The sequence below is a fragment of the Rhinolophus hipposideros genome (assembly GCF_964194185.1).
Source record: "Rhinolophus hipposideros genome assembly, chromosome: 18".
Taxonomy (NCBI): domain Eukaryota; kingdom Metazoa; phylum Chordata; class Mammalia; order Chiroptera; family Rhinolophidae; genus Rhinolophus; species Rhinolophus hipposideros.
The window spans coordinates 34099531-34112126 of record NC_138064.1 but is presented as its reverse complement, the minus strand read 5'-3'; the positions used below and the strand labels follow the sequence as shown (position 1 = coordinate 34112126).

General features: G+C 40.5%; 1 protein-coding gene and 1 pseudogene across 10 annotated transcripts; one reads left to right on the top strand and one right to left on the bottom strand.

Annotated features, from left to right (window-relative positions):
- Window positions 1-3714: 3714 nt before the first annotated feature.
- Window positions 3715-12164, bottom strand: MTERF1 (mitochondrial transcription termination factor 1). Of its 9 annotated transcripts, XM_081079874.1 has the most exons (6): window positions 12048-12087; window positions 11419-11480; window positions 10706-10741; window positions 9766-9945; window positions 8709-8805; window positions 3715-7094 (listed from the first exon to the last, which is right to left on the bottom strand). In XM_081079874.1, the coding sequence occupies exon 6, from the start codon at window positions 7061-7063 to the stop codon at window positions 5939-5941; it is 1125 nt and encodes a 374-aa protein (XP_080936000.1). In that variant the 5' UTR covers window positions 7064-7094; window positions 8709-8805; window positions 9766-9945; window positions 10706-10741; window positions 11419-11480; window positions 12048-12087; the 3' UTR covers window positions 3715-5938. The 9 variants fall into 9 exon arrangements, with proteins under 9 accessions (XP_080936000.1, XP_080935999.1, XP_080936003.1 ...); XM_081079873.1 differs by lacking the exon at window positions 10706-10741 and having other exon boundaries at window positions 12048-12164; XM_081079877.1 differs by lacking the exon at window positions 9766-9945 and having other exon boundaries at window positions 12048-12080.
- LOC308510520 (large ribosomal subunit protein eL28-like) lies at window positions 4887-5602 on the top strand (annotated as a pseudogene). The gene is made up of 2 exons: window positions 4887-5092; window positions 5265-5602. The product of its transcript is annotated as a large ribosomal subunit protein eL28-like (transcript).
- Window positions 12165-12596: the final 432 nt, after the last annotated feature.

Below are 12596 nucleotides of genomic sequence, written 5' to 3'. Positions count from 1 at the left end.
CAGAGATCTCCCCTGAGGAAGGAGGGGTCCCAGCCCCATACCAGGCTCTGCAGCCCAGGGTTCAGTGCCAGGGAAAGAAGGCCCCATTAACTTCTGGCTGTGAAAACCAGCAAATTATGGCTAGGTGAGCTAGAGGGCAGCTAGAGTCCCAGGTATTCCTCTTAAAGGGCCCATGCACAAACTTACTGATGAACTCCCTTCCTCTGAGCTCCAGCACTGGGGTAGCAGATTGAAAGGCACCAGGGGCATACAGGTTAAAACTGAATTGTCTGGTTTCAGGCCAAGGGCTGGAAGAGCAGCTTTCACCCAGAGAAGTGCTGGCAGAATCCATTATTTCTTTGTTAAGCTCTCCCCACTCCCACAGTGCAGAAATGATTGACTGCCATATCTGAGTCTCCATCAACCTAATACCATTTGTCCACCCTGCCCTGGTGTTTCCCTGAGAACCCACTCTACCCAACTTTCAGGCAAACTCAAGCCACTCCCCTGGCTTTTCCATACAAATAATCTATCTTGGCTCATGTTTTGCACTTTCCTAAAATCTTTCAAAGAATCACAAAACCCAAACAGCAGCATCTGGCTTCAGTGTGTCCTGTATCACTTGCTAACCAGCTTCAAACCCAGCACTAACAGCAGCTGGCCTTGGTTCGCGGCTTGGCCTCCCAAGGCACTTCTAAGCCCAGCACAGATGGCAGATGTGAATTGCTTTGTGGCTCATGCCAGGTGGCCCCAGGCAGGGAACAGGCTGCAGCTGAACTTGTCCTGCGGTGGAGACCCTCCCAGGATGCCTTGGGGCTGTCACGCCCAGTGGCCAGCTTCATACTGAACTACAGCATCACCCAGCTACCTCCGAGGATGACACAACTAAAAGAGACTGGGCAAGCACCAGAGCCCTGCTAAAGCAAATCCTGCTCTGAAGGGTCAGCCCCTGCACAACAACATGGCCAGTCCTCACAACCAATCATCCTGAGGGTCAATCCCTCCTACTAATGTGCAAACAGCAAGCAAGGTTCAACTACCAGAGGACACAACCTACACAAAGGACATACCTGCAACACCTGGCCCAGGTGACTAGGGAGACTGCACCACTGGGCCCAACAGGACACCTACAACATAAGGCCACTCTACTAAGACTGGGAGACATAGCAGCCGTACCTAATACATAGAAACAAACACAGGAAGGCAGCCAAAATGGAGTGACAAACACGTCCCAAATGAATGAACAGAACAAAGCTCCAGAAAAGGAACTAATCAAAATGAAGACAAGCAATCTACCAGATACAGAGTTCAAAACATTGGTTATAAAGATGCTCAGTGATCTCAGGGAGAACTTTAACAAAGACATATGAAACAAAAATAGAGAGAGAAAACATAAAAAAGAACCAGTCAGAAATGAAGAATGCAATAACTGAAATGATGAATACATTAGAGGGAATCAGCAGATGAAGCAGAGGATCGAAACAGCAATTTAAAAGATAAAGTAGCAGAAAACACCTTATCAGAACAGCAAAGGAACAAAAATGAGGAAAGCTTAAAGGGTCTCTGGGACAAAATCAAGTGTACCAACATTCACATGATAGGGGTACCATAAGAAGAGAGAGAGCAAAGAACTGAAAACCCATTTGAAGAAATAATGACAACAAACTTCCCTACCTAGTAAAGGAAATAGACATACAAGCCCAGCAACCAAGAGAGTCCCAAACAAGATGAACCCAAAGGCCCACACCAAGACACATCATAATTAAAAATGCCAAAAGTTAAAGACAAAGAGAGAATCTTAAAAGCAGCAATAGAAAAGCAGTGGTTATCTACAAAGCAGTTCCCATAAGACTATCAGCTGATTTCTCCAAAGAAACTTTGCAGGCCATAAGGAATTGGGACAAAATATTCAGAGCACTGAAAAACAAGGACCTGTAACCAAGATTACTCTACCCAGAAAAGCTATCATTTAGAATTGAAAGACAGATAAAAAGCTTCCCAGACAAATCTAAAGGTGTTCATCACCACCAAATCAGTATTACACGAAATGTTAAAGGGACATCTTTAAGACAAAAATAAATAAATGAAAAATGTGAATAAAATGGCAATAACTACATATCTATCAATAAGCACTTCAAATGTAAATTAACTACATGCTCCAATCAAAAGACATACCTAATGAATAAGGTATGGATAAGAATGGATAAGAAGACACTTACATATGTTGCCTATAAGAAACTTCGGATTGAAACACACACAGAGACTAAAAGATGGAAAAAGATATTTCATGAAAACGAAAACAAAAAATCTGGAATAGCAATACTCATACCAGACAAAAATAGATTTTAAAACAAAGGTTATGCCAAGAGACAAAGAAGGACCCAGTAATCCCACTTCTGGGTATTTATCCAAAGAAACCCAAAACGATACTTTGAGGGGACATGAGCATCCATATGTTCATTACAGAATTGTTTACAATAACCACGATGCGGAGGCAGACTGGGTGTCCACTGGTGGATGAATGGATAAAGAGGAAGTGATATATATATAAAATGGAGTATTGCTCGGCCATGAAAGGAAATGGGTTCTTGCCATCTGTGATGGGATGTATGGACCTGGAGGGTATTGTCCTGAGTGTAGTGTGTCAGACAGAAAAAAACAGACGCAATGTGATTTTATTTATATATGAAATCTAAAGGACAAAATTAACAAAACAGAAAAAAATGTCACTCTAAAACTCCTATTTTCTAAACTACAAGATCTGACAATTAAGTTTGCAAACTTGTTGCAATGATGTTAATCTTTTTTTTAAACCAGAGGGATAATTTTTTATGAATTTGTACCAACTGGACAGTTAACCAAGTTTACTATTTGGAAGTGTTGAAATGGCTGCATGAAAAAGTTAGACTACATGAACTTTTCGCCAACAATTCATGGCTCTTGCATCACAACAATGCACCAGCTCACACAGCACTGTCGGTGAGAGTTTTTTGCCAGTAAACAAATAACTGTATTGGAACACCCTCCCTACTCACCTGATCTGGCCCCCAATGACTTCTTTCTTTACCCAAAGATAAAAGAAATATTGAAAGGAAGACATTTTGATGACATTCAGGAAATCAAAGGTAATACAATGACAGTTCTGACGGCCATTCCAGAAAATGAGTTCAAAATTGCTTTCACTGGTGGACTAGGCACTGCCGTCAGTGCATAGCTTCCCAAGGGGAGTACTTCAAAGGTAACCATAGCGATATTCAGCAATGAGGTATGTAGCAGTTTTTTTAGGATGAGTTCGTGAACTTAATTGTCCAACCTCATATGCCTTGCTTGCCATCAAACAGCATATTGGAAAAATTATAAAGAGTATCACAGACATACAAATGGCCTTGAAAAGGCCTGTATTTTGTTTCTATCAGTGGTGGGAATAAGTTTTTTTGAGGTATCACTGATAGGAAGTAAGGTTTAAAAGATTGGACACCATTGTTATTTAATTCCAAATCCACCTGCAGAAAACAAATAACTCTAAACAACAATTAAAAGGTCGTGTAATTTTCCCTTCTTTTTCAGTTTATATCAGAGCTAAATGGTGAATGTCTTTAAGATACAGACATCATCTGATTTGTCTTTTTTTATGTTAACACCTCTAGAAATGTCCTGTTCTTTATATTAGATGAAATGCCAAAAAATACAAAAAATATAACTGCACAGAAGCTATCACCATTTCTTTAAACTACATTCATCAGGCAAACATATTCTTTTATTCAGATTTTATTACTCACATTTAGTTTCATTCATACATTTGGAGGACTTTACAAACACTTAGTAGCCATTCCAGAAAGGTAGCTGGATAAAAAAAATATTAATACGAGAAACACAGATACGATACTAAAAGGACCATATTTTGTGACTTCACCTATGATGCAACTAATCATCTATTTTGTTATGTTATTCTATTTGCTGCTGTAACAAATTATCACAAACTCACAAAACAACACAAATTTATTATCTTATGGTTCTGTAGGTCAGAACTTTGACATGGGTCTCAGTGGGCTTAATTCAAGGTCTGGCAGGGCTGCAGTTCCTTCTGGGGCCCTACGGGGAGAAGTTTCCTTGCCTTTTCCATTTTGTAGTGGCCACCTGTGTTTCTTGGCTCATGTACCCTTTCTCCTTCAAAGCCAGTAAAAATGAGTCGAGTCATTCTAACATAGCATCACTCTGACCTCCTCTTTTACTTCCCTCTTCCACTTTTAAGGGCCCTTATGGTTACATTGGGCCCACCCAGATAATCCAGGTAAATCTCCCCATCTTAAGTCATTAACTTAATCGAACTGGCAAAGTCCTTTTTGCAATGTAACAACATATTCACAGGTTCTGGGAATTATGATATTGACATCTTTGGGTGGTCATTACCTGCCTACCACAGTTGCCCTTAACTTCACAGAAAGCAAGACACTCCCATAATAAATTGAGTCTAAGCGTGGGGGGAGGCAGAAGAAGCATACTAATGATTTAAACAAAGTATGCAGAACTTGGGATGAAAAACCCTTCCTTTCTGTTTTGTCACATTTGTGCTGGCAATCTATTTTGAAGATGAACCATAATTAGATATGTGGGAACAGAAGAAATAGGTTGCCATTCAAAACCATGAGAGGAAATAGATCTAAAATGAATCTATCAATTTTTTAATCTGAACAGAAACCAAAGACAGCTTATTTTGTATTTTCTATCTTTCTACACGTTGTTCTGCCTTAGCACTCAGGAAGTACCATTTACACAGCCTATACCATATGACAGGATGTTGTATTAATTCAAACTAAAGGTAGCTGGAAAGACTCCAGTTGAGCACACTGACCGTGAGTTCTCATGAACCTTTAAAATAAAATATCCAATGGATCATTATATGTGTAATGGGGGTGTCAAAAAAATGTATACAAGTGGACATTTTGGTCGTTGCTCAAGCAGTAGTTCACTGTAATCAGAAGTGTCTGGCTTTTTCAGTCTCTGGCTGCCACACGAAAGGAGCTATCACCATGTGCGTGCATCTGCAATGGATGGTCGTACACAACTGCTCCAGCTTCCTGATCAAAAGGAACAAGCAGAGGGCAGCTGGATGGTTCAGTTGGTTAGAGCATGGCGCTCTTAACAGCAGGGTTGCTGGTTCGATCTCCACATGAGCCACTGTGGGCTGTGCCCTCCACAACTAGACTGAAACAACTACTTGATTTGAAGCTGATAGTTCCTAGAAAAACACACTTAAACAAATAAAAGTTTAAAAAAGAAAAAAGAAAATATAACACCAAGCCCAATAATCTGAAGGCCCACAACTCCTTCTGCTACAACAGGCTGATTCACCCCAAGACAGTGGGCCTGGAGCCAGGGGCCGACGGCAAAGGTGTGGTGGTCGTCGTGAAGCAGAGATCCAGCCAAGGAAAGCTGGCTGCCTCCTACGTGCAGGTCACCATCAACAGAACGCCCAGGCCACCCTCAGCAGCATCCAGCACATGATCCGCAAGTACGGCCCAGACCAGCGCATGGCCGCCATCTGCAAGCCAGTGCCATTCTGTGCAGCCAGAAGCCTGTGACTCTGAAGAGGAAGCGGGCTCGTCCCACCAAGAGCTCCTGAACACCTCCCCCCGCGAAGCAATAAAGCATAAAGTATCAGCGAACTTTCTCCAAACAAACAAAAAAGAAGTGTCCAAACATTGATGGTAACCACTGTGAGCACCTCTTGTAATTGCAGAAGTCAAACGTGACTTGTATTCATCTTTCGTTATTGGTATATGCTGAGTATTACAATTTTAATAGTTTTTTCCTTTCTTTAAATGTATACACATTTTTTTGGCACCCTCTGCATATGTGGTTCAGAAATCAAACTTCTCCTTTTTTGAAAGGCCCAAATTCAAAATGAAATATCGTTACATTATAAGATTGACTTTTTTTAATTCCCCAGAATAATGTTCTAACCAATGTTTAACTTTTCTAATTTAGCTTTATATCTTTTTTCACTCCAGGATAGGAGAGTGATATTTGATGTTCTCAAGTTATAGCCAGCATTTACCAATTCTTTGATTCGACTTTTTAAAGTACTTATGCTTGAATCCAAAATCCGAGGAGTTTCAATTATTTGGAAAATGCTAATTTTTTCTTCTATGAGGCAGTCTATTTTATCATTAAACTTTTTCTCTCCCAAAAAGATCACATCTGGATAGCTCAAGACAAACTTCCGTACCTCTTCTTCAGTACACCCAAGAGAAAACAGCTTCTCTTTGATATTTGTGTAGTTTCTTTTGGCAGAGTCATTGGAAAGGTCTAGGATTTCAGCTCCTGGACCACATATCAGAACAAGCAGCTCCTCATTGTTCAGGTTAAAAGTTGACTGTAAAAACTTAATGTTAGCTTTTATCCGTTTGGTGCTCTGAATTAAAATGAAAGGGTTCTTAAAAATTATCTTCCTGACAAAATCTATAGGATCACTGTGACCTAAGGACAAACAGACTTCTTGCAAAAATTCGACCATCTGTTTATTCAGATGAAGGCTATTGGAGAAGGTACGCGGAGCATTGGTCAACAATCGACAAAGGCATTTACGGGTCAATCCAACTGAGTAGAGAAACTTTATATTATTCTCCAGATTTAGGTTGTTATTGGACCGAAAAAAGGATTCAGGAGAACGTTCCAAAATATTTACAATTTCAAGGTCTGATGCCATAATTCTTCTCCATAGATCCCACCGTTTTGAAAGATTTTCAGGTGTGCGTGTTATGGCTCGTGGATATCTTGATATTATGCTAGCAATTACTTCTTTGCTAGCTCCTTTGGACAGAAGAAACATCTTCAGGTCCTGCTCATTAATACCCGTCCTATTAAAAACTCCAGGTTGTCGTTTCTTCGCCATGTCAACATCTACTCCCATAATAAGTAAGTTTTTCAGTAGCTCATTCTCACTGTGTTCATCACCACACTTCACACCAAAAAGCCTACATGAAACTGATTTGAAGAGGATGTCTGCTGAAAATTGGATCATCCAACATCTTGAACCACAGAGAAAGTTACTTCTCAGATACAAGAGGTTTTGTGATGCCATAATGATCAAGTAGTCCCAACCTTTTGGAATACTGTATAAAACGACATATATGATATTATATAAATGCATGTATTAAACAGCTAAAAGAACATATTATGATCCTATAAGCATCGTAGTCATTTCTATAAGATATCTACAGCTCTAGATCTCCTGGTGCTGTAATAACAATTCAGCCACCATATTCCCACTCCTTAGCTCACTGCTTCTGATTATGTGGGCCTGGGGCTCCATACATTCTTAACATAAAGAAAAGCAGTATAGCATCATCACTGCCCCAGAATTATTCCTACTTTTATATTGCTCTTTTTATTTGGCCTTACCTACCTTGGCTACCCAAAACCAGTTGCCACTGTCCATCTCTGCTTCATCCTCCTGATTTCCAAACCTTTGGCTTATTCCTGTTAACTGATGCTTTCAACTTTGCCTTGTCTTCCAATTTCCCAGATCTTTGGCCTTGCCCTTGCCCACAGACACCAGACTTCTTTGCCTGTTCTCACATCTTGGTTATCAAACTCTAAATTTAGCCCTCAAAACCAACACTTCAGAATTCATGCCTAATATCCACCTTAAACACATTTTTTTCCCTAGATTCATGGCACTCTTTAAACCCAGGCTATTATCTCCCCCTCCTTCAGTTTACTGCCCCCTTGATTGTAACCCAACAACTCCAAACCAATTTTCACCTTCAAAATGATCTAGCTGGAATATTTAATCCAAATAGTCCACCACATGTGGAACTGTGCTGCAAGATGGTACATAACATTAAAAGTTACTTTTACCATTCTCCCCCACCCCACCACATTACAAAAGACTAACCCAGGGCTCTCTTCATTTGTTCCATAACACATATAACTTTGTGCAAGTGGATAAAACTTCAATTACTCATCTTCCTGATCATTTAGAAATGAGTCTTGAAATGTATGAACTTATATATGATAATCATCATAGGTCCCTACAAAAATGAGCATCTCTATAGGAAATATTTTATGAGAAAAGCAACAGAAAAGTATTATTTTGTTATTCAACTTATCAGATGATTTATGTTCCTAAGCTACTTGCTGTCTGAAAGACACAACACATTTTTTTAAAACTGCACTTTCTCCTTTTCAGACTATACAGCTGTGACAAACTATGCTCTGATTTCTGATTACTTACAATGGGCTACTATCACTTAAAGAAGGCACATCCCTTTTCCTCTCACCTAATTAAACATAAATAGGAAATAGAGCTACATGGTTTCAACTCACTACTAATATCTCTGGGCTTGAGATACTGCTTTTAAGATCAATATCAAAAAAGCCTCTCTGTGTCTATCCTTTTAACTACTCCACCTAAACAAAAACTTGGATTACGCCTACAGGCTGGGAACATTTCTATAGCTCAGATAATCTACAGATCCTCAAAGAATTGGGAAAATATTCCCAAACTACAGAATCAAATAACATTCAAACAAAAATGCAGGCTGCTTACAAGGTAAACATCAAACAACAAAAGCACATTTTATATTGCCCTATACTGAGTACACTATTCTTTACTTCTCCATAATACCACACACTACTCTGTAACTATATACTCTTTCAAAAATGTATGAATTTAGAAACTTAAAAATAAGGTCCTCCTCCTAACTTAAAAATGAAGGCTTTACCTTGCACAGCTCAACAATCTGTTCTCTTCCAGATGTTCAAGGGTGACCTCTACTGGATAACAGGACAGAACACTGACAGCTGTGGATAAGACCAGTGCTTTCCAAAGAGGGGTGGCAAGATGATCCAATGGGATGAAGGAAAAAAACAGTAAAACTCCAATTTGTATTTGTCTTAGCCTTTTAAAATTTCCACTTTCTATGTATGTTTTAAAATGTAACAAAAGTACTATGAGACATGTACATAACTAATCGGTAAATAAGTATACGTATAATTAGAGATACATGTATAAACCTCTCTTATTGGGAGTGTACACAATCAAAAAAGTCTGAAGTCTTCTACTCTAGATAACACACTCCCTTGAGATTACACTATCACAAGCTGGGCTAAACAAGTCACAGAAAGTTCAAAAGAAATTCTAACAAGAGACTAAAAGTGAAAATACATGCCAAATTTCTTAACAAAAGAGCAATAAATTAAGGTTTCTCCTGAATCTATCATAGGTGGATTTTATGTCTTTGTATTCCCTATGGAAATTTCTTTCACACAAATTAACATGTCTAAAACCAAAGTGAGCATCTTTCCCAGCTTGCAAACTAGATCTCCTCTGAGTAATGAAATCACTATCACTATCCTAACAGTCACTCATGACAAAAATCTAAAAGTAAGTTTTGCTTTCTTTTCCGCAACCCGTCATCAAATCAGTTAGATTAAGCTTCTTCAGTATAGCTGAACTCCAACCTCTCAACTCTTTACTATTCCCTTACCCTGACTATAACAGCCGCCTAACTTGCTTCTCTAACATCAGTCACTCAAAACTGCCACTACAGTGTACTTGGAAAACAAAGATGGAATTATGTCCCTCATTCCTTGATTAAAGACCTCTGTAGCTCTCCCCTAGAAAGTAAAAATCTTCAGGATGACATTCAAAGCCCTCATCATGCAGTTCCACTACCTTTCTAGCTAGCTTCTATTCTACAACCTTACAACTAGGGACCACTGCCTCTCAAACCTCTGGTCCTAAACGTCCTTGACTCTTGTCTCCCTGCCTTTACTTACAATGTCTTTCAGAAAGGCCTATCCTGGGCTGGCCCGGTGGCTCAGGTGGTTAGAGCTCCATGCTCCTAATTCCGAAGGCTGCCAGTTCGATCCCCACATGGGCCAGTGGGCTCTCAACCACAGGGATGCCGGTTCAACTCCTAGAGTCCTGCAAGGGATGGTGGGCAGTGCCCCCTGCAACTAAGATTGAACACAGCACCTTGAGCTGAGCTGCCACTGAGCTCCCGGATGGCTCGGTTGGAGCATATCCTCTCAACCACAAGGTTGCTGGTTCGACTCCCGCAGGGGATAGTGGGCTGTGCCCCCTGCAACTAGAAACGGCAACTGGACCTGGAGCTGGGGTTCGCCCTCCACAACTAAGGCTGAAAGGACAACAACTTGACTTGGAAATACAAAAGGCCTGGAAGTACCCACTGTTCCCCAATAAAGTCCTGTTCCCCTTTCCCAATTAAAAAAAAAAAAATTAGGTTGAAAGAAAAAAGAAAGGCCTATCCTCCTGATGTCTATCCACAGTACAAGGTCCCACTCAAATACTATCTTCCCACAAATCTTTAACAAACACATATTATTGAAGTCAATAACTTGTTTTATAATAATTTCTTACTAGGGAATCAAAAACTAAGTATTCTATCTCTATAGAAAAAAAGAGCTCAACTGGACTTAGAACTGGCAACTAAAATTCTGTTTTGACTACAATACTATAAATGCAATTAACTGTCCCCAAAAAATATTATGAGCAGTCTCAGCTAAGCCTAAATACAATGTTAACTAACACCAATATGTTGGTGAGTGCATTAGAAAACAGGGGAAATTTTCAAATACCACTGCTGGAAGAGAACCCAGCATTTCCACTTGTAGATTATCCAAAGGAAATAAAAGGACAAGAATACATAAAAAGGAGGAGGGGACATGCCGGTGAAAAAAATGAAACAACAGTTACCTCTGATCAATTAATGGCAGCTATGTACTAGTAGTTCTGAAATGTTAAGATAGTATTTATTCAACATGTATTATTTTGCAATCAAATCTATAAAAAACTAAAATTGCCTAGGAGTGCAAAAACATAATAAAAATATATTATCTATTTTTATTATAGATAAAATGTATCTACATATTTTATAAAACATAAAATAAAAATGTTTATTATATTAAAAATATATTATATATATTATCTAAATAGATAAAAATGTTTATCTTTCAGTTTTCAACATAAAAAAAATTAAATCTGATAAATTACCAATGCTACTTGACTCTTTTAGCACTCGATCTCCATCCAAATTAGTCCTATTACATCTAGCAGGGTGAGTATTCAAATAGCCTAATGCAAGAAGTATTAACTGTCTCAATCTACAAATTTCAAAAATAACTAATACTCCATAATGGATCTCAATCTCAAATTGATGTTTGTAATTAACCAAAACTATTATTGCAAAGGCTGAAGTCCAAAATTAACAAACACAATGAAAATGTGTGTACCTGTAGCTTATGAGATCTAAGGAACAAAAGATTGACATTGCCCTCTGCTCCACAGTAACCTGATAAAGGGGCTTTTGATGGAAATGGCTAATCGCTGGCCCCAGGGTACTACATTCCAATTGGCCTTCTTTTGACAAAACAAGCTGTTTGCAGATCTTTACAACAATGCATTCTCACCTTATTTGTCTTTAGCAAAGAGGACTTGCACTCCAACAGAAAAAACTGTAAAATAGCCGTCCCTAGAAAAGGTAAAAAAAAAAAAAAGGGGGGGGTGGGGAGGACAAAACACTGTCAAGATTTCCTAATACAGAAGAGATCAATCCCAGCGAACACTGTATAACGTTCTCGTGAGGTACACAACCTCTTGCACACTGAACATCTCTCAGGCACAGAGAAGAAAATGGCAAGTACATGCCTGAGTATGACGGGAAAAAGTAATGGCATCACGAATATGATCTGTAAAACCAGAGCTAAGTGCTTCACATACTGTCTTACTTAAACCCCACAATTAAAAAGTAGGCATTATCCCTAAAATTACAAAATCGGGAAAAGCGCCAAGTTTCATCACTAGCTCGTCTTACTCAGGTGAAGCCTAAGGTTCGAACCCAGGTGAGGCAACTCAAAGTCAGGGTAACTCCACAGGTTCCCTTCCATCGGTTTTCCCCATCCCTCTTCCTCCCACAAGGACAATTCTGCAAGGAGCCGCTCGGGAAGGGGACTCCGCTATACGTCAAAGTCACCCAGACCTGCTTCTAAAAATAAAAACCTCCGCAGCAGTGGGCCACCAACCGCCACCTGCACAGTACCTACGTCCTGGAGACAGCGTTACTTCCGCCTCTGGGGTCTGGAGCGGAACCGAGTGCCTACGGGCGACTAACTTCCGGCCACGGGCTGCGCGCCGACGTGACGTCACCGCCTTGCGCACCCCGGAGGCCTCTCGGCCGCACTAGGTACAATGACCCGAAGCGCCCAGCAGAGGGCGGCAGAAGACCGCGGTGAGCGCGGGAAGCCCACCTGTGGGGCGGGTTTTGGAGGGTGGGCGGGGCCTTTCCCTACGTCCCAGCCCGCGACCCAGAGATGCAGCGGCGGGGCGTTGCTTGCCGGCGACTCGCGGTGGGAAAGTCACTATTATACACGTGAACTCGCAGGCTGGCCGGGCGATTCCGCTTATTAGTGTGACTAACCCGAAGCCGATGGACACCTCGGCGTGTGGTGCAGGAAAACGCGTGCACCAAAGGCTCGCGAACAGTCCCAGGTTCTTTCTTTTCCTGAACCGCCTTGGAAATCGTGGAGAGTGGCTGCTGGTCCCAATTCCGTGTCAGCCTTGGGCTGGGACAGTAATTGTGGTAGACCTC

What these genes read in the sequence shown, in the direction of transcription:
- MTERF1 (XM_081079873.1), bottom strand. Translation starts at nt 7,063, where the DNA reads ATGGCATCACAAAACCTCTTGTATCTGAGAAGTAACTTTCTCTGTGGT.